Source organism: Rousettus aegyptiacus, unplaced genomic scaffold, assembly GCF_014176215.1.
Source record: "Rousettus aegyptiacus isolate mRouAeg1 unplaced genomic scaffold, mRouAeg1.p scaffold_m13_p_4, whole genome shotgun sequence".
Taxonomy (NCBI): Eukaryota; Metazoa; Chordata; class Mammalia; order Chiroptera; family Pteropodidae; genus Rousettus; species Rousettus aegyptiacus.
In genome coordinates, this window is record NW_023416307.1 from 116244188 (window position 1) to 116269239 (window position 25052).

At 45.0% G+C, this 25052-nt stretch overlaps 2 protein-coding genes across 8 annotated transcripts; one reads left to right on the forward strand and one right to left on the reverse strand.

Annotated features, from left to right (window-relative positions):
* Nucleotides 1-812: 812 nt before the first annotated feature.
* Nucleotides 813-17195, forward strand: WDR82 (WD repeat domain 82). The gene is made up of 9 exons (XM_016121883.2): nt 813-1289; nt 5320-5417; nt 8066-8132; nt 11117-11216; nt 11722-11838; nt 12080-12235; nt 12673-12742; nt 13312-13454; nt 14390-17195. The coding sequence occupies exons 1-9, from the start codon at nt 1129-1131 to the stop codon at nt 14417-14419; spliced, it is 942 nt and encodes a 313-aa protein (XP_015977369.1). The 5' UTR covers nt 813-1128; the 3' UTR covers nt 14420-17195.
* Nucleotides 16297-23953, reverse strand: PPM1M (protein phosphatase, Mg2+/Mn2+ dependent 1M). 7 transcript variants are annotated; one of them, XM_036218923.1, is made up of 10 exons: nt 23653-23952; nt 22838-22961; nt 22440-22694; nt 21898-22010; nt 21422-21506; nt 21198-21316; nt 20991-21046; nt 20652-20759; nt 20394-20555; nt 16297-20039 (listed from the first exon to the last, which is right to left on the reverse strand). In XM_036218923.1, exons 1-10 carry the CDS (start codon nt 23874-23876, stop codon nt 20014-20016), a joined length of 1272 nt encoding a protein of 423 aa, XP_036074816.1. In that variant the 5' UTR covers nt 23877-23952; the 3' UTR covers nt 16297-20013. The 7 variants fall into 7 exon arrangements, 6 of the variants coding, with proteins under 6 accessions (XP_036074816.1, XP_015977364.2, XP_036074818.1 ...); XM_016121878.2 differs by having other exon boundaries at nt 20394-20542; nt 20983-21046; nt 23653-23949; XM_036218925.1 differs by lacking the exon at nt 23653-23952 and adding an exon at nt 23375-23640 and having other exon boundaries at nt 20394-20542; nt 20983-21046.
* Nucleotides 23954-25052: the final 1099 nt, after the last annotated feature.

Here is a 25052-nt window from a genome sequence, read left to right on the forward strand (position 1 = left end):
TAAGTTATACCTCGATTAACAACACCAACAACAATCTCGTTTAGTAACATAGAAAAATGTGTTCAATACTAAAGCAGGGGGGGATATAGTTTATGTAGATATATGGAGGAGGAATCAGGAGAATTTAAAACTGCGTTTTGTTGAATGAAGAGATAATTTACCCCTTTCAAAATTTCTTTGTGATTGATGCTATGAATTTTGGAGCTGCAAACACGTTTGAAAACTTAGATGCGTGTTTATAAAAATGTGTGTAGCACTGCACTTAAAATTGGTTCACTTTATGCACTTTGTTATGTATCTGTTAAAAAGTTTTAAAAGAAGGCTTAAAGTTCTGGATGGTGGTCACAAGGGTGTATATCCAAATGAAAAAAAAATCCATCCACTATATACCGTATATAATAGCCCAATAAAAAAAATACATAAATTGAAACTATGTTGCCTCTGTCTTGGACAAGCGGTCAAGGACCTCCAGCGATTGGTTCACTGACTGACACCCAGAACAGGCCTCTGGCAGGGAGTAGCGGATGTCTGCAGTACCTGCTTCCGCGTGGCCTGCGGTCGTTCCGCCTGCTCGGGGGCCTCAGTCTTTTGGGTAGAGGGAGGGTGCTGCGAACCTGCACACAGGCCCACGGCTCTTGGGTGCTAACGGTGTCCCTGCCCACGGAGGAGTCGTGGGCATCCCCACAACCCACCTGGGTATCGTCGGCCCTACTCCACTCCTCGCCTGCACTGCTGACGTCACCGCCCCGCCTCCCCATCTCGCGCCGCCGTTTCCGCCCACCCCCCCTTTCCCGGCGTGCGCCGCGGTCAGGCCCCTCGCCTTCGGCTTCTGCCTGCCGCCCCAAGATGGCGGACACAATGAGCCGGCGCCGCGCCGGTTGTCCCTGAGGCGACTGTGAGGAGGAACGGTCAGCAAAGCCTCACGATTCGGTCGGGAGAGCGTTGCGGGAGCAGGAGGAGGGAGAGGAGTCGGCGACCCGACTGTCGGACGCCCTTCCTCTTGCCTCCGGAGCGGCGCCTGCCCCGCCTGGATCGGCCCCCTCGGCAGCCCGCCCGTTCGCCTGCCCGCTCGCTGCGGGGCCCCGCCCCGGCCTTGCTCCGCTGCCGCTGCCTCCAGCAGCCGCCGCCATGAAGCTGACCGATAGCGTGCTGCGGAGCTTCCGCGTCGCCAAGGTGTTTCGCGAGAACTCCGACAAGATTAACTGCTTTGACTTCAGCCCCAACGGCGAGACGGTCATCTCGAGCAGCGATGACGACTCCATCGTGCTCTATGACTGCCAGGAGGGCAAGTAAGTGCGGCGGTGGCCCTGGGCCCGGTTCTGAGACTCTCTCGTGGGTCGCCCCACGGCTTGCTCCCCGCCCTGACTCTGGACCCCCGCCTATTTTGCACTTGCTTCTGCCAGGGCGGCTTTTGCTCCGAAGCAGTCCAGGAGACCTTTTTTAATTTCCTTTTCTTTTTTTAAAAAAATAATGATAGTATTATTTTGTATGTCTTCGGTCTCTTCTGAGAGCGCTACTGCTTCACTTGCCAAACCTCACCTTGACCTTGACCTTTAAGCGCCTGGTCCTCCCATCCAGGCCGCAGCAGGTAGCTTTTCTGCCACTCGGACTCTGTAAAAGGTGCCAGTGGGCTCTGCCCCCAGCACGAAAACGCAGAGGCTGCTCTCTCCTACCTCATCCAACAGCGTCAGCTCGCTCTCTGTGCTCTCTCCTCGGTGACCTCGATTCAGCTCTGGCAGTCCGCCCAACCCTTGCCCCTTAGCTTCCCGCGGCCCTTCTGCGTGAAAGCCGCGTGGGTTGCAGTTCTTAGCTGTCAGGATTTATTTGTTGTTCCTCTTCGGGCCCTGTATCCTTTCTGTTTCAAATCATGTTCTTACTTCCTTGGACCCGATGCTACTTTTTAGCAACATCTGAAACTTACTTTTTGCCAGATACAAACGAACTTGGTTGTCCCATTCAGACCTGAATGTGAACTTCCTATTAGAACAAAGAAAGCATGGTGTAACAATTTCGTGTTTCCTCTTATACTTTTAAAAGAAATTACAGTTATGGTACATTTAGAATGATCAACATGTCGAGTCTAGTCTGACCATGAAATTTTCTGCGTTCCAACTCATCTCAATACCCACCACTCCTGCATCCTTACAAAATGTTATAAGGACAGTGTTTTGTTGCTTTTTTCCCCTGGGGACCTTGTCAGCTTCACTTCACCCATGTAGACGTAGTCCTTGCCTTCAAAGCAGAAACTAACTTAGGCTGTGATTTCCCCTCAGCCACCTTCCCCAAGCAGGCTTGCAGAAGTTTGCTTTAATTCAGTGGCTTCTGGTTCTGTCAGACTTCATTTTGTTTCCTTGTTCCAGATCTTATTTTTTTGAATCTTTGGGTTTTTCTTTACCTTCTCCAGTTGTTTCTTTTGCCTTTTTTTGTTTTTTAAAAAAAAAACCTGATGTCTTCCATAAACTTTCTTTTGGATCTTGTCTCTTCATTTGTGAATTTGGTTATCTAAAGTAATGCTCTTTAGGCGTGAGCTATAATGTTCTCCCCCATTTTTTCTTCCCCACTGGGGCTATTGAAAGTATTATGTAACTGGCTCTGGATCTGCCTGCAGTATGTGAGAGTGGTCTATAGTGATGGTCCTGGGGGAAAAGAGATTGTTATTAGCTAGACGGATGCTGAGTTATTTGAGTCAATGTTATTCGTTTAGTGTATGGATTTCTGTCCACGTCTGACCACTTGAATCAGCTTGGAAGAGACTAACATATAAAGCTTGGGACAGGAGTCGGTTGAGGGGTCCTGGAACTAGAAGAAATTTGAAGCTGGCTTACTTGAAATGTTTAGTGCTTGTGCACAAATTCGAACCTTTCCTGGAACCTGCGGACAGAGGTGTATATTCTCATTCAAAGGAAATGAAGGTTTTGGTAGCATTTCTTCATAGTTTGTCTCTTCATTTTGATGTGTTGCCAGAGATGACAGATTTGAAGTCTTGTCTCATTAAAAGTAAGATGTTAATTTTATGACATAATGCAGTTTATTAACTCATGTAGCGGTTTTACATAGTTACAAACTTACATAAAAGTTACAGCAATGTTTCAAAAACTCCTATGTGATCCAGTTGGCTTCATTTGCTCCGTCATTCTCTATGAATGTATTTATGAGTACATTTTCTTCTGAAGCATCAGAGTTAAGTTGGAGGAATCAAGCCCCTTTTCCCCTAAACATAGATACCCCACAGTGTGGTTTTCCTAAACACAAGGACATTCTCCTGTAACCAGAACACAGGTATCCAAATTAGAAAATTTAATATTGATAAAATAGTATAGGGCATGCTTTTAAATTTTTATCAGTTAATTGTGACCTTGTTTCATTGTGATCTTTGGTGGGAGAGTGACCTGGTAGTTTGGAGACTGGATTCTAGTTTGGCCTTGTGACCAGATATGTGACATTGGTCACATCATTTCTTTGGATATTACATGATCTCTTTTGCCTCTAGGAGTGCATAATCCTAAGTGGTCCTATGAAGAAAAAATTTGCCACTAGTAGTGTAGTCAAACCATCAATAAAAGAAAAGTAATGTTTTCTTGTAAGGCATAGTAAGTATCTTTATTAGATGGTAATAATGTTAGCATTTGGGAGTTTGAAAATGGCTAAAACAGTATTCTTTATGCTTAATATATTTTTTCAGTTTACTGTCATTTAAACTTTATAATAGAGTTCGTCCATTGAATGATTTTTCATCTTGGAAGAATATGAAGGATATCTGTGGTAGGTGTGATGTGAGTTATTCAAAGCAAGGCTTTAATATTATTCATACTTGATCACCAGAATTATAGTTTATGGCGAGGAGCTTACCAAGTATTTGTGAAAAAATGTTGTTGTGCTTTGTAAAGATCCTCTGAAATGGATACAATATGGTGGGATCTTGTTTTCAACCTAGGAAATGATATGAGGTAAAATGTTTCTATTATTAAGAAGAAATCTCAGGTGAGTGTTACAAATTTGAGACAAATGGACCGTATGCGATAGGCTTTGTCTTCATTATTGTAGGTAGTCTGAGGGTAAGTAAGTTTCCCTTTCCAATGGTAGAGGCAAAGTCAACTATCTTTTGAAAGCAAGCACATGTGTACACAGTCATATTCACTCATTCACTCACTGGTTACCACACAGTAACCCCAATGCAGAACCCAGGACAGTGGACTAGACAAAGTAGACTTTGAGTTGATCTTTTTTAGCTGATCTTTCAGGATTGGTAAGAATGTGAATAGATGATGAGCTGATCTATTTAGCTGATCTTTCAGGATTGGTAAGAATGTAGAAAATTCAGTACATTTGAAGTGAGAAGTCTTGTTTGGAAATAGGTTTTGTGTAGGGAAACTCTTAACCTTCCTGACATTAACAAAAATTGAAACTGCAAATGATTGATGTTTTAAAGCTTCTTACTAAGTCATCTGATTGGTTAGCATCTAGGTTCCAAGAGCATTTTGCATTGACAGGGCTAAACTTAAGTCTTTCTTTTTCATAAATTGAAACTCTTGGTAACCATTGGTACAAGATTTATGAAATCCTCCTACACCTAAATGTAGAACATTATAAGTTCTTGGTTAAATATTTTGATGAGTTCAGCTTCAGCTTGATCTTCAAGCTTCTATAGGGGGGATATTTAAGGAACTTTAACGAATGGATTGGTATCTTGTAGCTTGGAAATATGTAATTGTACATTAAAGGAAAAAGAAAACAACCAGTGGCTGTTTTGCTAGGGAGAGTTAGTTAGGCTTACCTTCCAGAAGGCTCAGTAAGTGCATTGGACCTATAGGATAGGGAGGATGGATAGCTTCTGCAACAGTATATTATATTAGAATGAGCAAGCAGTTTTGCATCTGGTTTTAGTTTTGACAAATATCTTCTTGAGGAAAGAGCGTAAGTGAATGGCTTAAGGAAAGTTCTGGCCTTGTTGGTTTGACATAGTCCCATATCCCTCTTTTTAAAATAATTTACGACCTGTGTTGTTTCGTGTGCCTTTTTCCAAATAGATTGCACTTTTTCTCGAATTTTGAACATTGTAGTAAAGACCGAATTGAGCCCTCAGAAATACTTCCACTTCCTAATCTTGGCATTTGGTGTTCAGAGGTGAAAGCTGTTGTACTTGATTGATTCCATTTGTTTCTTCCTTTTTGGAAGAAATTTTGTTTCTTTATAGTGTTACAGCTTACTAAGAATCTTCACCCTTGTCACATCATTCAAGTTCTTCTCTTTTTATGAAGATTCCAGATTTTGGTGATGGAGGATTTTGATGGTTTTTTTCTCTGTCCATTTCCTCATCAGACCAAAGAGAACCCTGTACAGTAAGAAATATGGCGTGGACCTCATCAGATATACTCATGCAGCAAACACAGTCGTTTACAGCTCTAACAAAATAGACGGTAAGCAAGCCTTCTTTTTAGGAAGTTATGGCCATGGTTTCTTTTGTTAAATAGTTCACGATATCTTTGTGACTACTATTTTGGTGATAGTTATTTTAATTTAAATATTTTCCTATGATGTTAGCAGTGCTAACATTGTTATGACTGAAGAGATGCTGGAAGCAAGCCACTAGTGTTTTGAAGGACTTGAAACAGTATGAAAGGTCTCCAGTTTAGAGTGGAAAGTGAGAAAGGAAACATTGTATGATTTGTACTTCTCGAAACTTGAAAGAACACTTTTAGAACAAATAAAAGAATCCTTGACACAGAGCAAGTGATAAACAATAGTACTTCCTGTTCAAAATATGTACATTTGAGAAAAGTTTTCACAAATGCTTGAGCTATTATAGGTTAGGGACCTTAGAGTTTTTGGTGTATGCCCAACCTTTTATGGTTTGTGTCATAAAGGATCGTATACTGCCCTTGGTTATCTTTGATTTTGGGGACATTTTTTGATCTGAATTTTATTGCTTTTCCTTTTTTACTTTTAAATAAAGCTAATGTCTTTGAGGGGTAAAGAGTTATTTGTAGAAATTAAACTTGTGAATTTCTTTCTCTAATAAATGGTCTCTGTTTTTACCTGCATTTCGCCTGGGTGGGATGAGTCATTCTCAGTTGACAGATCATCTTGGTAATTGAGCAATAATATTTACTTTCACGTTAGGACACCTTTTTTTCTTTTTTCTTTTCCCCATGTAACTTACCTTACTGATATATTGATTGTTTTACTTTTTGTAGTAAGATTTTCTAATGTCATTGGACAAAGATTGCTTAGACTGCTATTTTGGCTATGCCTATCTCAGCAGGTGGGCAGAATTCTTTTATCTTTTTTTAATGAGATTTTTCTGCTTGTACTTGACTTCTAGTAAGTATATTATTTCTACTTTTAATGCCTCTATTTCAGAAGTGGTTTTCTAAGTAAGCATGCTTTTGATACTTTTGGACAAGAAAATAAAACAGTAGGATCCTGAGGAAACATATCTATATGATCATCTGCATGACTGGTATATTTCTTCTGGTGGGGTGTTTTTCTGGGTGATTAAATGAGGATTGTCCAAATATGGTGCAAGATGAGGCAAATGTGTGGCACTTGCAGCTTTGCTGCCAGGCCTCTGCTGTTGAGGATGTTGCCTTTCCTGTCTCAAGTGCATCCTGAAGAGTTCCTCCAACGCTTCGTTTCCTTTTGCCTGATTCCAGGCTGAGGTAGTAGTTTGTACAGTTTGAGGGTCTATGATACCACCCGGTACAGGAGATAACTGTACAGGCCACTGCCTTGCCAGGAACAGCGCGCCAGCTACCGAGTGGGGCGGAGAGGATGGCGACGCCCTGCTCATCTCTGGGAAACCAGGTAATGGGAGGAAGCCTTTTTCTGCTTAGGGCAGGTGAGTAGTTCCTAGCAATAAAATAACCAGGAAGACTTTGTAGTTGTCATTTAAAAACTTGGAAGATGTTTTCAAGGAAAACCATGTAGAGTTCAGTTTTGGAACATACAAAGAGTACCTTTTTCCTTCTCCCAGGTTAAATGCCCTCTTATTAAAACGTACCCCTGTGAACCACTGGGATGACTTGATGTGTTCATCCTCTTAGTTCCTGTGTTCTTTTTGCCTTCAGAATGTTCTTTCTATGCTTTCTTTTCTGCATTTGGGACCATTTCCTATCATCTCTTTCTCAACAGTTGTTCCTTATTCATAGTCTTTTTAGGGCATAGTATTTCCCAGTTCTATTCTTTATGACACTTCATTCCCTTCCCACCATCATTTTTTTGTTTGTTTACTTTTTCAGATAGAATCATTTGGTTTTTAAGAGTGTCTTATTTTACCCAAGCACAAATTTCTGATTATGCCTTCTTTTGTTACGTCAAAATCTCACTGCCGTGACTTGTTGGTACAGTTCATGAGTTTGGTATTGAAATGTCTTTAGATCTTTTAAACCCAAATTTCTCACTTTTTATTTTGGCTTTATTCTTATTTTTTAATATTATTATTATTTTTAAACAACTCTGATGCACAAGGGACCAGTGGATAGTTGGTAAATTAGAAAAGAAGTAGTAGGACATTACTTCTCTTTCTATTTTTGTTTAATTTTAATGTAACTTGTATATCCAGTTAACATTCAGATGAGGTCAGGTTCTATCAACACACTTTTGGAGAATCCTGGACAAAAATATTATGCGAGTCCAGCCTGATCCTAAGCTTAGTATGACTGCTTAATTCTTTGAACCTTTTTCCTCAACAGCCAGATGTTTTTCTTTAAGGCTTGCCATTCTGTAGGCACTAACACTATTGGTTTGTTTTTTTTGGGGGGGTGGGGCAGGGTATATTTGCAGAACAAATTGCATTGTAACTATGCAGAAGCCAAAGATAGATAGTTAACAATGATTTTAAACAGTGCTCTATATTCTGTCAACTTAAGAACTCTGCTTTTGAATTATATCAAATCTGTGGTGCCCACTCTTCAGCTGTGGGGAGGAATTATTCACCAGTATTTATTCACGCCTTGCTGGGGTTATGGAAAACAATGAATTCTTTGACCTTTTCAAGATAAAAAATGCAAAGTAAATTCCTTTAAAAATAGTAGGATATCATCATGCCTTATTTGTCTTCTTACAGATACTATTCGTTACCTGTCCTTGCATGACAACAAATACATCAGATATTTTCCTGGACACAGCAAAAGGTAAGACCCAAGTGTTACAGAAGTAGGTAGGTCTTTTATTTCTGAGGTTATCCCGACAATAGAAGAATGGAGAGATTTTACCAGTGAACTAAAGCTAGTTCCTCACTGCTGTTTAGCATTCTTCTTAGTCTTGTTAATCCTCTTTTAATAGTCAGCTCTTGATTAACTGAGGTTGTGGAAGCAGGGGTATAACTTCATAGATAAACCGAAATTTTAGTTGAAATGTAATTAGGAAAAAGGTAAAGACATTCAATGGAAACCTATGTAGTAAAAAGTATACTTAGCATTTAGGAATCCCAAATATCAGCTGTCCCTTATATATATGAGGCCTTCTGGTACAGGTGGCCCCCATTTCAGCAGGCCCCTGATATACATAAACTATGTAAAGATCTTAATGAGGATGCAAAAAAGAATTGTCCTTTGTTACTTTTGAAAGTCAAGAAGCTTGTTTCCTTTTTCTGTTTTGTAATGTGAGCTGCTTCTGTCTTTTACCCCAACCCCCCAGTATTTTTTCTCTAATTTTTAAATTTTGGTTGAATGTTAAACACATTTTCCCTTGGATAATATTTTAATCACAAGGGAGAGGGGTATTTCCTCCTGCTTTCATTTGCAAATGTACAGAAACCCAGTACTCTTGGAGTGGTAGAGAACGCTGACAGGAGGTTGACCAAGAGCACCCTGCACTTCTGATTGGACAGGGCATTTCTATGCTGGTGAAGATAAGAGGTGGAAGCTGTTGGTTACTGTGTAGTTCACAGAAAGAATGGCTTGTGATAAGTAGATGTTTTTGCTTGTTTGTAATCAAATGAATGTTCACAAATGTACTGTCTCTCATTAAGAGTTGATTGCAATTCAGAATTCATTACAATTTTCCCAATTATCCAGCCTTTGACCACCTGTTTCTTAGTAGATGACTTTGCCCCTCCTTTTTTTTTTTAGAAAATCAAGTCCATCCAAAAAGAGGTTCCCCCCCCCCCCCAGCTTTTATCCCTTCCACCTAAATTTCTCTCAGAACCCTTTCCTTGGGAGAGAAAGTAGCCTTTTTTCCTTGACAAAACCAATCTGTGTCTTTCTGCTTGCTTCCATTTATTTAACTGTACTTTTTTTGTTGCCTACAAACTTGCTTGGTCTTCTTATCTTAAGTCTATTTCTTGAGCCTATCACCCACTTCTTTTCACTGTCAAACATGAAAGAATAATCTGCATACTCCCATCTCCAACTTGGCACACTCATTTACTGTTCTGTATCACTCTCTGTTTAGTCCCAGAGTTGTCTATGAGACTTTTTCCAAGCTGTTATACCTGCCTCTACTGCCTCTAGTTAAAATCCATTGCCTTGGGGCTTTTTTTTTGGGGGGGGGGGTGAGGGAGGGGGTAGAGGGTGTTCAACCTCTTAGTAAAGCTTTTTTTTTTTTCCTTTGGCAGCTGACTTTTCCCATCTTGGTTCTGTTCTTGCTCTTGGCCTTTCTTCCTTTTTTTGACTCTAAAACAAACAAGATTCTATCCTTGCTTTTTCCCCTTTTTGATATTCTCTCAAATATCTCCACTGATTTTACTCACCTCTACTCAGATGGCTTCCCAAATCAGTATCTTTAGCCCATATTTGTCACGAATTACAGACTCAACTTCCACCTACAGATTTTATACATATTTATGTAGATGTTTCTTCTCTGCCTCCTGACAGGTCGTACTCTCCCATCATTTTTATGTTCCTTGGGCGATCTCCTCTCTGTCTGCCTGATGTTTCTTCATCTCTTTCTCTTCCAGTTCTCCTGACTCAAAGCCATTGTTATCTGTTCATTTCCTTTCCCTTGCCTTCACATACACATGTAAGTTCTGTTGGTTCTACTTAGGTTTAATCTCATGTGTCACTCTCCAACATGCTCTTTCCTTTGCTTCTGTTCTAGCTCATGTCCTGACAGATGGATTAGTGTCAAATTCTACTTAATCTCCCCATTCCTCACCATCCTGCATCAGCACCCTGTATTATAGTTCTGACCACTTCACAGCTTCCTCAGGAAGCCTTCACATCTGCCTGCTCCTTCCCCTTGGAATCAGGTTCTCTTCCCTCTGGCTGTGATCCATTTTTCAAGCGTTGTCTCCCACCACTTCAGTTCAAGTGAACTGAACATGTGCCTCATGCCTTCCTATCTTGTACCTTCTGGAAAGGCATCTGTCATTGAAACCCACAGATGCTGCTGCTTCTAGAAAGCCTTCTATGACTCTCTCTTGTAATTGCCTGGACTTGGCAGTTAAGCTTTTGTATTCCATGAACCTCTTAGCAAAGAACCTTGTGCCAAGGTAGAATTCCTCTGAGTTTTAGATCTTAATACCATGGCATAAAATTACATGTCTATATGCATTCTGCTCACTCTTTTAATATTGCCTCAGCATTCCCAGGAAAATTTGGCTTATAGTATCTTTTAAATTTTTAAGTTGAGTTGTTAGTGCACATTAGTTTAGTTATATTGGAAGAATTTGGGCGGGGGGGGGGACTTTTTAAGAAAAAAAGTAAATTTTCTCATTTCCTGTTCACAGATTACATTTTAATTTTTTCTAGTGGAACTAAAACCACCTGAACCCCTTTCAGTGTCATCCAAAAACTTGAACTTCCTCTATTTTTAGATTTAAAAAATTCATTAACAAATGAGCTTGGCAGTTTAACCACCTTTTTACTTCAAACTTTTCTGTCAAAATGGAACAGTACAAAATGTACATTTTCTCTCTAATCTTCATCTGTGATACCGGCTTCTATATTATGAAGTGTTTTGCAGCTGAGCCAGAATGTGGAACTACTCATCCATAGTACCTAGAAGGAAGAGCCATCTAAATGTCCATTTTCATTATACTAGTTGCTTTTGATTATTCCAGATTGCTTGTGTATATGTATTTCTTAAAATGGCAGTTTTGGTAGAGTTGTTTAGAATTCACATCCAATTTTTGCAAATATCTTGCTCAACTCATATTTATCTCCATGCATTGCAGGGTGGTGGCCTTGTCCATGTCACCTGTGGATGACACTTTCATTTCTGGGTCTCTTGATAAGACCATTCGACTCTGGGATCTCCGGTCTCCTAACTGCCAGGTAATAGTACCTCACAGTTACACTTCAGGTGTTTTTTATGGTAGGCACTATCATCATCATCATCTCTCTCTCAAGGAAGGAGGAAAGTAGTGGTTCCATTCTGGGATCCTAGAGTCTTTTTAAACTTTGGAGAAAATCTCTTTTCCTGATAGGTAGTTGGTAATTAAACAAATGCCCTAATCCAGTGCATACTGCATTATGCTCTGTGGCTCACTGCTTTAAAAACAGTTTTCTAGGAGCCTTTGAGCTATAGCTTTTAGCCTTAAGGGATTTGTTTTTGATTTCAATTGTAATTGTACTATACAATTGTACAATTAAGGTTGATCTGAAATCAATTGTAGGGAAACCTGTTTTTTAAAAGCTTCATTTTAGTTAGTTTTACTTTTTCTGTTCTGTAGGTAGGTTGATATCTATTTGTGTCCCTTAGTTTTCATTGGGAAAGGTTAAATTTATAGTGGTAGGATTCTAGATTCATTAACTTTTTTTCTTATTTCTTTTTTCTTAGGGTCTTATGCATCTACAGGGCAAGCCAGTTTGTTCTTTTGATCCAGAAGGGTTAATTTTTGCTGCAGGTGTCAATTCTGAAATGGTCAAACTTTATGACCTTCGCTCTTTTGATAAGGTAAATCTTTGAATCTTTAAGTAGTCTTGATATCATGGAAGTTTTGAAGGGTGGAGGTACACATTTAAGAGCCTTTTCTATGGTAGAGGAGGTATATGGTAAGTATTAAGAGTATCAAACAGTAGTTTTTCTGCTTTCCCTAGTCAAAAAGGAATCTAAAGGTATAGAACAGGAGTTGGCTCTGGTGGAAGGAATTATTGATATGCCTTGGACCTGGAGCTGTTACTTTTATCTTTTGCAGGGGCCATTTGCGACCTTTAAGATGCAATATGATCGAACTTGTGAATGGACAGGACTTAAGTTCAGCAATGATGGCAAACTCATCCTCATCTCCACCAACGGCAGCTTCATCCGTCTCATTGATGCATTTAAGGGAGTGGTGATGCACACGTTTGGGGTGAGCTGACAACATTTGAGCATGGCTGTTTCCGTGCTCATACCTCCTGGGCTGAGAATTTTGTTAGCTGGGATGGACAGCAGCAGTTATCCCTGACTCACTCTTCGAGGCACAGACTTGGCATTTTCTTCCCGCACGTGAACTTATTTCTCATGGATTCTGAGACATTCACTTCACACCTAGTAACCCAAGTTTGGTGTTTAGATATTAAATAATTCCTGACCATAAACATTTTCTTGCCCTTTTGAATATAGAGTTGTTGAGGGTAGGGGGTGAATTATGAAGGGTGGCAGGCAGGTTTGGAATCTTGATGCTGCTGTACATGAGGAGGAGAAGATTTCACAGGAAGGAAGGTGATGTGTGTGCTGGGTAGTGTTTCTAGGCAATTGTTTTTTGTTAATGGTCTTGTAAGAAGAGAACTGTTCTGGTTTTTTTAGGGTTATGCCAACAGCAAAGCCGTCACACTTGAGGCCTCGTTCACTCCAGACTCCCAGTTTATTATGATTGGTAAGCTTCCTTTATTCACCTTGGGAGTTGTTTCTGTGGTACTGTGTATTTATTTATATTATTTTTGTTAGTTTTAACTAATTAAGATGATGTTATCCTTTTGATAAATGTTCTCAGATTTTTGTGTAGCACAATATGTCAAAGGTTTAGTGTCTTTAAAACTATCCTTTCTGACTTTGCAATTCTTTATTGGGAACTTGTAGTAATGTTAGTCTTCCCTAAATCAGCATTATAGTTAAACTCTACAAGCACTATCTTACAAAATAGTAACTTTCTAACGTAACCCTGTTTTCAGTCAATGGCTAGTTATTGGTAGTATAGTGATGATATTCAGTAATCTTTTTAAATGAGAAAATGGAAGTTAAAGGGGAAGTGACTTGCCCAGGAACAAATAAGTACAGACAACATTAATTCCCCAAGTATTCTCTTTTCTCTGCCTCTCCTCCCTCTCAATTTCTGCTGAGCACTGGGTCCTGAAACTTGGCCTCTTCCCAAATGTCATTGTCTTTTTCCCACTTGTCTTTGTAGTGTGCCTTGAGCTGTTGTATTTTCCTTGATCATTCTCTCAGGTTCAGAGGACGGCAAGATCCATGTCTGGAATGGAGAGAGCGGAATAAAAGTAGCTGTGTTGGATGGCAAACACACAGGCCCCATTACCTGTTTGCAGTTCAACCCCAAGTTCATGACCTTTGCCAGTGCATGTTCCAACATGGTATGTGAACCAATGGGAAATGTCCTCCATCTGGCAGCCCTCTCTGTGGCTTTTGAGCATAGCAAGTTGTATTCTAAATAGCTACATTACTAGCAACAGGTTCATTCTTCTCAAACGGTGGCTTCCCTGTTTCACCTCTTATTCTCTGATCTCTGGTTGGGTTGGTCTTTCACTTTTACTCTCATTTCTATGGTCTGAGATCACTTATGAGCTCCCGGGAGATCTTAGGTCAGTTTTTGCTCTGGCTGGCTTCTGGTTTTATGTTCAAACTACCTGGGTTACACTTGACAGCTTTTTGGCTTCTTAAAATACTTTCTTTGAACAAGGTTTTTGTGGCTGTAGCCTTTCGGTTTTCCATTCCTCAGAAATTCTTAAAGTTGATTATAACTCACCCTTAAGAATTTCCTTTCTCTTGACAATACTAGCAGAACAAAGCGTCATGAGTCTGCATCTAGTTTCCTCTTGGCATCTCCTAAACTCACCTGGGTGGGTATTTGCTAGCCTACCCAGAACATGGTGCCCCACTAAGAACAAAATGTCAGAAAAAAAATGCAGCAAAACCATCCATTCCAGTCTCTCTCATTTTTCACAGCTCAGGAAGGAGAGGACCTGTCTGAAATCACCTGGTATATTAGCAGTGAGGCCAGGTTACCCAGACCCCCACCTCCCAGACAGCATTCATTTTTTCCCTTACCCCTTGGCCACTGTGGTGGAAGATAGACAGTGTGAGCAGGAAACAACCAGCTGACTTTCACATAGGCTGGGGAGTATTTCTCCCTAGATAGCCAGTCGATTGGTTGGGAGGGAGGGCCACCAGCCATAAATCCTCCATCATGGGGTTGAACTGCTTGATGTTATGGGAAGGGGTAAGAAGAACCCTCGGCAGTTAGGAGAGAGGTTTGGCTTTTTAAACTTGACTTTTGTTCTCCTTCCAGGCCTTCTGGTTGCCCACCATTGATGACTGACCCTGATGCTGTTCAGCTGTTTCTGAGGGTGGCCAGCAGGAAAAAACTCAGAGGGGACTGAGATAATAGTGGGATTGGAATATTTGACTGGACTGGAGAGCATCCTTCCACATGGCCCTCCCATGGATGTGCTGTACATCTGCTCAAAAGAAAAAAATTACTTTACTGAGCTTCTTCAAAAGGACTCTTGGTGCGGCAGATTCAAACGGGACTCAGATTTTCCAGCTGTCATTGCACCGAGCTCCTCCAGAGGAGTGACCAGACTCATGATTAGGGTATAGTGGGGCCCTTAAGACGCCTTCAATTTTGAATGTATTTGCTGCTAAGGAGCCGTTGAAGTTGTTAATTCTGCACATCCCAAGTTGTTAATTCTCCCACCCCATAAATGCATGGGAAGCCACAGTTCTGGTTTTGAGCTGCTAAAGCAGCTCAGTGCCCCTTGCCCTTACCCTGCATGTCTTGTTACTGGGTCTCCCTGTGTCATTGTGGTATAATCCACAACCATCATGTTACTTAGGTGCCAAACATTTACAGAAATAAGTCTTCATATATCTTGGTGTCAAAAATGGACAGATACAGAAAGACCTTGCTTTCCAAGAAGTCTTGCAAGTTAGGTGTTTGAGGGTATGTGATCTAGGCATGCCTCAGGCTTTGGGCGTTGGGTGGGAAAAGGCCCAAGAGGATGAAAGGGAAGGAGGGTAGCAGGTGAGATTTCCTAGGGCTGGGAGGTTTAGCAGCAACCTAGTGTGGGCCCTTGTCATCACTACAAACCCGTGGTCCTGGGTGCCTACCCAGTTTAGTTGAAACAAAAGCAAGGTGGGAGTCTATTTTTGTACATGAGATACAAACATCACACTTTTCCTGTGGGCCAGTATTGTGGAGTGAGTCTGAGTTGTTTACACTGATGCCTTCCCTGCCCACCATAAATTGTGTATATAGTCTCATGTTATCACCCTTTTCTCAGCTCCCAACCATGAGCTGGCTCTAGGCCTGTGTTATATGTTATATTTAGCCTTTTTATATTATGACCTGGGATTTCTGTTATTTGTATTTTAGCACAGTGTGTACACCTTCATTTAAATATATCTGTGTGTGCATACATGTATTTGTATGTATGCATATATATAAAATACCTGTCCTTTCTCAGTTTAGCCAAAGGACATGGATTCCTACAGCCCCGGGGAAAGTCAGCATCCTTGCTAATAGTGTTTGCCACAAGTGTTAGTGAGTCTTCCTTATTACATTTTTCTTTTCAGGAGACTGAACGAAGAAGCATAGCTTCAAGTGTTTGCTGTTCCTGTGGCAGCTAAGTGAGGGTCTTGGGATAACTCCCTTGTGTTCCTCAAGCCGCACTTTGGGGCCCTCTCTGCAGTATTAGCCCCCCCTTTTTTTTTGCCTGGCGATGGCTCTGTCTTGTGCCTGTATATGTGTGACAGTCACTTTTGCATGACTTTTGTGTCTGGCTTGCAGTATTTGGGGACAGGATGCTAGAACCAGGGCATTTTCAGTTTGTCTGAGGCTTCTTTACCAATTACAGGTCACTCCTGTTTACCAGGTATGTCTTATTTTTTTTCCCTTGCCTTCTCTTGGGAGAGGGAGGGGACCTGATCAGGGTAGAGATGAGCCGTGTCTGGCTTATGGCCTTTTCCTCCCCTGCATGGCCTTCTTAGAGCAGGACAAATGGCATGTTATTTCACTGAATTCCCAAACATTTAAGCAGGTAATATATTCCCTGCAGATCCAGAAACAGACTCAACAAGGTGAAGACTTGCCTAAGAGTACATAGCTGCTAGAGGAGAATGTAAGTCATTACTGCCTCTGTTTAGCAGCAGGAATAGGCTGTGAATTGCTAGCAATTACTGTTTTTTTTTTTTTAAGCAATTTTACTTTTTGATTTGCTCCTCAAACTCGAAGGGCAAGGGGCTTGCATCTTTCTCAAATGTAGACTAGAGTGCTGCCCATTGTATAGCTCTGCCATCTCAGAATGGAGGGACTTTTAGAAACCAAATGATCTGAGCTGTTACTGCCTGCTCTTGGTTTTCTAGGGTAGAAAATTCATGGGAGGAATAACTGTTCAGAGAGTGCTTGGAACTGTGGGTTAATGAGAAAGGCTGTGTGATTAACATATCTGTAACCAGAGTGGCCACCCAGCATGACTTACCTGTCAGCAGGAAAATGATTTATATTGAGTTCCATTGTGTCCAAAGCTGAAGTACCATGTCCTTCGAAAATATGCACTGCATGGCCTTTTATTTATGGGGACCTGTGGCCGCAGAGCTGGCTCTTGAGGAAGGAAAAGGAAAAGATGTAGCTAGAAGTGACTGGAGTTGATGTGGTGGTGTGACTAGGCAGAATAAAGGAAGAAATGAGGCTGTGGGCCAGAGGCTGAGGGCTGGGGCTACAAGGATGCTCTCAGTGGGAGCCAGAGGTGCTTGAGTTCTCAGGGGGGAGGGGAGCTGCCCACCGTACTCTCAAGAGGTTAAAGCCACCTTTTTCTATGTGACAATACTGCATTGCTCAAATGACCAGCCAGTGGGGTTTTTAGAAAAAACTTTCCCATTGAAATTGTAATTAATGCTTATTAAGGAAAAATTGGGAATTTAAAAAAGAATCAGTTTGCCTCTCAAATGCTACCACTGTTAATCTTTTGGTGTTAAATGTTCCTCTAGATATTTCTGTGTGTAGATTTTTGGTGTGTTTACATAGTTGTCATTCTACTGTATATACAATTTTATGTCCCTTTTGTACTTAACATATAAACATTTTTTCCATGTTATCTGTCTTAAACAGAATTTTATGGCTGCAGCCTCTTCCATTTAGTTTCTGTAGCATTGATTGACTGGTGCCTAGAGTTGGAGGGATGGGTTGTCTCCTGGCTCACACTGGGACTTGCCGTAATGCCGTATAGATGGATTGTTGGGTTCCTTGGGACTGCCCTTGATTCCTTGGTGACTAAGGCCTGTGGGCTGGTGGGAGGAACCCCTAGACCCAGCCTTCAATGAACAGCTTCCTCAGCCTTAGGCTCTAATAAGCAACCATAAGGCCAGAAATGAGTAACTGGGCGAGGCCAGCTCGAGCCAACCTTGATCTTCAAAGACTGCATCTGGCATGTTCCTCAGGCTGCCTTTCTTTTCCCACTATTACCTCAGCCCTTGATCAGATTGGCAGCCTCTAGCTGGAATAAGATTTGTCCTGCAAGGCCTTGGCTTTTGAGGGGCAAGGCTAGTGGAGTCTCTTTGAGGCTCCTATACCAGTTATGGCAGATGGCCCGGCCATTTGCTTGGTAGTAACCCCTTGCCTGGCTGGTGCATTGGTAACTCTTTGTGCCTGTTCTCTGCCAGGCCCTCAGACCTGCAGGACCTGCTGCTTCCTCTTTCCTGGCTCTCTGAACCAGAGAAGATAGCCTTGGGCCTATCACTTTGCCCATAGTCACTGGAGGTTGGCTAAGGACTCTGAAACAGTAGAGGGAACATCCTAGTTTGTGAGTGGTAGGCCATGAATAGGCTAACAAATCGTTCAAGGAGGAAGAGACCCCCCTCACATCCTGGTTGGAGGGCTGCTGCAAGTATTTGGCTCTGCTGAGAGACAAACATAGGTCATCATTGTAGCTGCCCCTGCAGCAGTTATTCCTAACAGTTTGTCTTGTTTGCTGTACCTGCTTCCCCAGCTTCGGCCTTTGATGTGAGGAGCACAAGAGCAGGCAGTGGGCTAAGGTTAGAAGCAAAACAAGCAGGCTGTGGGGGTGAGCTGCTTTAACTGTTTTTGTGGGTGAGAGGCAAGCACAGGCTGCTGCCCAGAGTGGCGGAAGGTGGGGGAACTACTGAGGAAAGAGGAAGTAAAACTCCTGCAGGCTGGTAGGGCATACTCCTACATTTGCAAGCTGCCTAACTAGAGTCCTGGAGAGGTTGCCCAGTGCTGAGGCCATCATTTGTCAGGACCCAGCTCTGGACAAGATGTAGGCCCCAAAGTGCTGGGCTGTGGAGTATGACTGAAAAGTGAGAAATTTTGTAGTTTTTTCTATCTTTTCCCTGAAGAATATATAAGAAATGAAGTCTAAAATGAATTGATGGGCAGGAAAAGGGGTCTAAGAACCTCCTTAATGGGTTACTGCATGAGTTTTACCATTGACTCTGAGGCCTGTTGGCTCTTGTCCTTCCTGGCTGTTGTCTAGGGTATGAGTTGCCTAGTAAGAACTCATCTCAGTTGTAAACTTAAGTAGGAGAGGATCAGGGAGGATCAGGGAAGAGTTGGGTAAGGCTGAAATCATGAAGTTGGCTGCTCGTAATTGAACAAATACTTACCCAGCATCTTAACATTGGCAAATGCCAGAAGATGATAAAATAGTCTTGTAGGAAGATGAAGAACTAATAAGCTGTTTATCAAAACAAGCCCTGGAGCCCCAACTGACTTTAGCTAAGTCTGGCTTTATAGAAATTTGCATTCAAAAACAGGTTAAATGGCAGCCAGTCCAGTATCTCCAGCCCAGGGCTCACAGATCATAGTAGAGACCTTTATGTTTCCTGGACAAAAATTCTCACACTGGGGCTCACCCCAGGCTTGGAACTAATGAGGCCATAGAAAAAAACAGCCTTGACTATGCAGGCTTGCAAGGTGAAGCTAAGACTGATTCTTTGGAAGGTAAAAGAGCAAAAGATACTGTAATGCCCAACTGTACAGCAATTCATGATTCACAAGGACTCTTCTGCACACAAACATTTAATCATTGGGAGGTAAGGGGGAACAACAAAATGAAGACATTAATGAGGTATCAGCTTAGGGTGGGGCTGGAGCTTGGAAGGAACAATCTGGAGGTTAGGCCAGAGGCAGGAGTAGCAATCCAAGAGCATTTCCTACTCAGCCAATTGGGGCTACTCTTGCCCTCTTTTGTTCTCCCCCAACTTTAGCCCCAGTGCCTGTGCTTTCCCTCCAGTGGCAGAGGAGTAGGGCAGGACCTGAGCAGGTCTCTCCCCAGGGGCTGCTTCAGGATGACTGTTCGACAGATATGAAGCTGCCCCAGCTTTTCATAAGGCATCCTGCATGGGCTTTGCGGGTTGTTGAGTAGCTACCCTGACATTCATGGTTTGGAGACTTGGATCCAACACAGGCCATCTGCCCCTGCTTGCATCTTTGGCCAATTCCTTTGGTCCAGCTGTCCTTATCTCGGAATAATGTATTGGGTTGTGAAGAAACCTTGTGTGGGTATCCTAAGGTGTACAGTGCCTCTGCCAGAGGGATGTCATTTTTGATATTAGCACTTTGCCCCTGCCTGCCAAAGAGGGGACCCGGGGAACAGGGTTCTCATGCTCTTCAGCTCTGACTGCCTGATGTAAATGTTCCCCTTGAAATGGGTTGGGGTGGGGGTGAGAGCCCTGGGCTGTGCCTGGGAGCAAGGCAGGTAGGCCTGCTGTTGACCATGGTGGAGGGATGCCAAGACTGTCTGGCCCCCAGTGGTACTGGGATGTGGTATCTGAATCCTCAATGGCCATTGCTCCCTTGGCCTTGGCTGTACAAAGGAATCACGAACACAGAGATGTCGTCGTAGGACACCTGCCCTTCCTCTGTGGGATCATCGTTCTTCCCCTGTGTGGTGTGTATCAACATTTGGGCCAGCTCCGAGAACCTGTGGGGATCGTCCTGCAGATGTACTCTGGGGCCAGAGCAAAGAGGCAAGGCCAGCCCTCAGGGAGAACATACTGCACTGGGCTAGACACTTGGGGACCCAAGCAATGCGTTCTAACTTTGCGGCCAGGTAAGCAACAGGCCTGGAAGGGCCACAGGTTGCAAGACAGGAGCCTGGACCCAGAGATTTTTGGGACCCATCGTCATCCCCACCCCCTGGCATTTGAGACAGCACCAATCCTGACCACCTGCCCTGAGCCAGGCTCATTGTCAGTACTATCTCCTTAGCCATAACTACTTGGTGTTGCTGCTGGCACCAGCACAGGCCCAGGCAGGTGCCCAGCAGTTATAGTACCTGTGTGGGTCCTCTTGAGTACTAAGAAGGAAGCTCCGCACCATCTGTGCCACCTGCTCATTGGACAAGACATCCCAGAGACCATCAGTTGCCATGACAACCACATCCTCTTCTTGTAGCTCCAGCTGGTCCATATCCAGCACTGTGACCTGCAAGTTAAGCCTGAGGATCCCTCAGCATTCCTTTCCCAGCTCCCACCACCCTCATTGTATGCCTTTTGGGGCAGTTGGAAGCTGGGATGGGCTGTTGCCCCCTCACCTGTGGGACAGAGAGCAAGAAGGGCTTGAGATGAATGTTTGTGTCCAGGACTCTGAGCTGATGGTCTCCCAGGCCTCGAGAGACGGCCAGTGTTCCCAGTAAACGAGCCTGGGGACAAGGGAGGTGTGAGGTGAGCAAACAGCCCCAGCAAATGCACAAGTAAAGCACAGAGGTGGACTGTGGCCCTTGGGCACCTTGGGCTGAGGGAGAAATACTGTGGCTTTGGAGCAGACCCCAGAACTTCAGCCACAGCCACCAACAAGGGACAAAGGCACTACCACCTCTGCATGGGCAACTGAAGAAAGATTCTTGAAGGGAGCCATTCACTGACCTGCCTACCTTGTCCGTGGATCAGTGGGTACTTGAGATCTGACTTCTCGACGTACTTGTAGCTCCTACCAGGAGCAGATCCAGCATCAGCCCAGGCCCTATTCCCCACCTCATCCCCTCACCCTGCTCAGTTGAAGGAGACTGGCCCAGGCCACTCAGCTGGGCCTGGACCCCAGGGTTCTCCCAACTGTGTCTCCCCATCCCCACCTTGCTCACCAGCCATTCATGTGGTGATCCCTGAACAAAACCTTCTGCCCCAAGTCATCCCCCTTCAGTCGCCGAGGGAACTCCAGTCGGGTGAACTCACCAGCAAGGAGCTCAGGGTAGACAAAGGCCTGGGGTAGGGAGGTCATGTTCAGATCAGGCTCCTTCTAATGGCCTCTGATGGCCCTGGACCCAGGAATTGGGGCTCCACAGCCATCTCTGTCAAGGGCACCTACCAGCTGCTGGATCCTCTGCCGCTCAGTCTCCGGGGTGAACTCAGAGCTCAGGGGCCGTACCTCATCTCTCCGCACCAAGATGGCCCTGATGGGATTGAGGAGGAAAGGGAGAGGTCTGTAGCCCAGCCTCCAAACTCACTCATGGGCTCCTGCTGGCCCCTCCTCCAACCACCAGGGGCCAATTCTGCCCATGCCAATCCCTTCCTTGTTCAAAGCCCTTCGTGAATATCTATAGCCTGCAGGGTAAAGACAGCCCTTCAGCCTGGCATTTGAGGTCCCCACTCTCCCTGGCATCTGCTGTCCATCCTCCTACACACATGCCAGGTATACAAACAGCTCAGCCAGTTAATCCTTCCCATTTCAATCCCTCCACTTCCTGCCCCCTTTCACTGTCTCCACTGCCTCTGGTGCCTGCCTGTCTGCCTAATTGCCTGCCCTACCCCACCCACCCTGCCCGCCCTCCAGGGCTCACTTACCTGCTATCCCCGGCATTGGCCACATACAGCTTTCCCTGCAGGGACACAGCCACCAGGGCTGTGCATCCGCCCACTTGGCCTGCTGCCTCAAGCTCCCGACCGATCACCTCATCCTGGGGCAAACCGAGGCCACTTGAGGGGCTGTTCCCGATCCCCACCCTGAAGTTCATTCCTCACCAGCAACCCTGGCAGTCCCAGTCCAGTTTCTAGCTATGACTCCAGAATCCCTGTAGTTAGGAGATCTGGATGTATTGCTTGGGGGAGGGAGGGAAGTCCTATTCGAAACAGGAAAGGAAAACAGCCCCTGAACCAAGAACCAACAGGGTATGCAATGCGATGATGCACATAAAAGCACCTAGAACATAGTAGGAGTAGGCACTGGATAAATGGGAGGGGTTATGATGACAATGATGGCCATTAGTAAAGAATGAACCAATCCAATCTTGTCCTCCCAATTCAAAGATCCAGGGTGACCACCATTCTGTGCAGAGATGCCTGGGGACAAAATCTTCCCTTCTTTTCTAGCCAAAGGCCATACTTACACATTCCTGGAAGGCATTCTCCAGAGCCCCAATCACCAGGTCTTCTGTCTTAATGCCCTTTTCCTTCACAAATTGGGGGTCACTGGCGCAGACACAGTGGCCGCTGAGGTGCATGGGGGGCTGAGTAGCTACCATGCCCTCTACTATGGCCGCCAGCTGCCGGCGCAGACAGGAGTGCAGGGTGTTGGCAGCCAGGATGGCTGCAGCTGGACCGCCGTGCCCATCAAACAGTGCCCAGTAATGACCCGTCAGGAACTGTACAAGAAAAGTTGGCCTCAGGCTCTTCTTCCTGGTTTCCCTAGTTGACCCCTGGCCTAGCATGGGGCACTAGGGCAAGAACCTCAGCCTGAAGTCCTGGCCCCAATCTGTAAGAGGAGCCCAGACCCAGTTGTGCTCACCTCCTCTGGGCACAAAGTCAACCACTCCTGGTCCTCTTCAGCCCCAATCTCACATCTCTGGATGCATAGCTTCCCACAGGCAGCCTGATCCTCATTGAACTCAGATTTCTCTGCATTGATGACCCTGAGGCCAGGAGGTGGTCAGTGACCCTTCAGGGATACACCCATGTCCCCATGGGCACAGAGACCAGAACTGGTGCAGAGAAGGAGAAAGCCTCCTTCTGGGGCAAAAGTCCCTACACTGTCCCTTATACCTGGATAAAGATGGGGTAAGTTTCCTAACTGTTCAGTGACCTCCTGACCAAGGCAAAACTCAGGGCCCAGCCCCCCTGGAGCCTACCTGCTGACCAGGGCTGGGAGGTAAGGATGGGGCTGCCTGGGAAGATCTGGGGCTCCCTTGCCTATCCCCTGCCCCATCTCAGCCAAAATTCCTGTCTCACATTGCATATACCATAAAGGGTGAGGTGTGTACCGGGCTGGCAGGCGGTGGGGTGAGTGGGGTGGTAATCTCGAAAGCCCAGAAAGTTGGCATTTTACCCCATGTCTCTGTCTCATGTTGGAAGCCCCAGGGGTGCAGGTCCTTCTCGACTTGCTACCGTCATTGCGAGAGGTTGGAGTCCCAAAGAAAAGGCCGAGGTGGGATGGGGGGAGGTTGTCCAGAGTCCAGAAATGAGGACAAGAGGAAATCATCCACTAGATTGGGGGGAGTGGGTGTCGCTCACTCAGTTTAGCTTGTTTTCTAGCTGGGCATAGGCCCCCAGGCTGGATCAGCAGGGGTAGGAGTCGGGGGGTTCAGGGGAAAGGGGAACACTCACTCTGCGTAGCCTGCGTTCCAGGGTAGCGTGCGACTCCGCGCTGGGCAGCGCACGGGCCGGGCTTCCGGGAGGCTCGGCGCGTCGGCTGTGCCGGGGCAGGAGCCCGCGTCTCGCAGGAAGCGGGGCCGCCGGTAGGGTACGGGGCTGCTGTGTGGCCTCGGTGGCTGCGGCGCGGGCAGCGGACCTCTCGGCAGGAAGCGGCGCCGGAACCAGCCCGCTGACATCGTGCCGCAGGGGGCTGCCCTCGGGGCGACGGGAGGGAAGGCTTGGCGGGACACCACCCGGCCGCCCTCTCCTGGACGGAGGAAGCGGCCAGGAGGCGGGGCTGAGCGGAGTGGTGACACCTCCAAACCCCAGCCTCGCCCGGGAGTCTTTGCGAGCGGCCTGGACCCAGTAGTGCTGGCTGGTCAAGCCTCATAACAACTGTAAGAAGCAAAAAACGGTTACTACCCCACTTAACATGCCAGCAAATTGCGCCCAAGTATGGGAAGTCGCTTGCCCTGTGTCACACAGTAACTTGAGCAGGCTAATTGTTCACCCACATGTGTGGGTCATTAACCTTCGTGAATGAAAAGTTCCTTCTCTGCCACCCAAAGAGGCTGAGGGGGTTCGAAGCACACCCGGGGTCTCCAGGCTGGGTCAGTGTCCATGGCAGAGCCTCAGGCTGCCTCCTGCTGGGCCCCAACCTTACGCAAGGGTAAGATGGGAACAGGATGTCCTTAGAGGTGTCAGACAGACTGACACATTGAGTAAGAGTCTTAAGAGCACACTGTTCCCTCAAGTGGCCTCTATTCATCACCCGCCCAACCTTGTACCCCTTACCCCCAGATGGGGCTTGGTGTCACACTGGCTTTACTCATTTTGAGACCACTGCCACCCTTGGGCCAGTTTCCCAAATGGCTGCCACTCCAATCAGTATGTCCTCTCTGAACAGACGGCAGGATCTTCAGTAGAGTGTGAATGACTGGTGGACAATAGGAATCCATGGTTTCCAAAAGGCTCCAAATGGTTAGAGTTCAGACCTGGGACTAAAAGAAGTGAAAGACTTTCGTCTGGGTTGGAGGCAAGATATTGCAGTCTCTGAACCCGTGGCAGTGTCCCCCTTTACATCTGCATGTTAACAGAGTGCTTTGTCACCTTCTGTCACTTAAGCCCAACTCCCTGCACAGGACTGTTATTTCCAGCCCATAAGGATGACTCTGAAGCCCACACAGGGGAAGTATCTTGATGCCCAGTGCTATACTGTTTCCATTATGACAGTGCAGCTGACTCAAAACCCACTTCCCCAGGGAATTTCTCTTCCCCTTTCCTCCTCCAGGAAGGAAGCTAGTCAACTCAAAGTCCCTGAGGCCCACAGCCCAGGGCCCTCAGGGAGTGCTACAGGAGGAGCCCCTACCTTT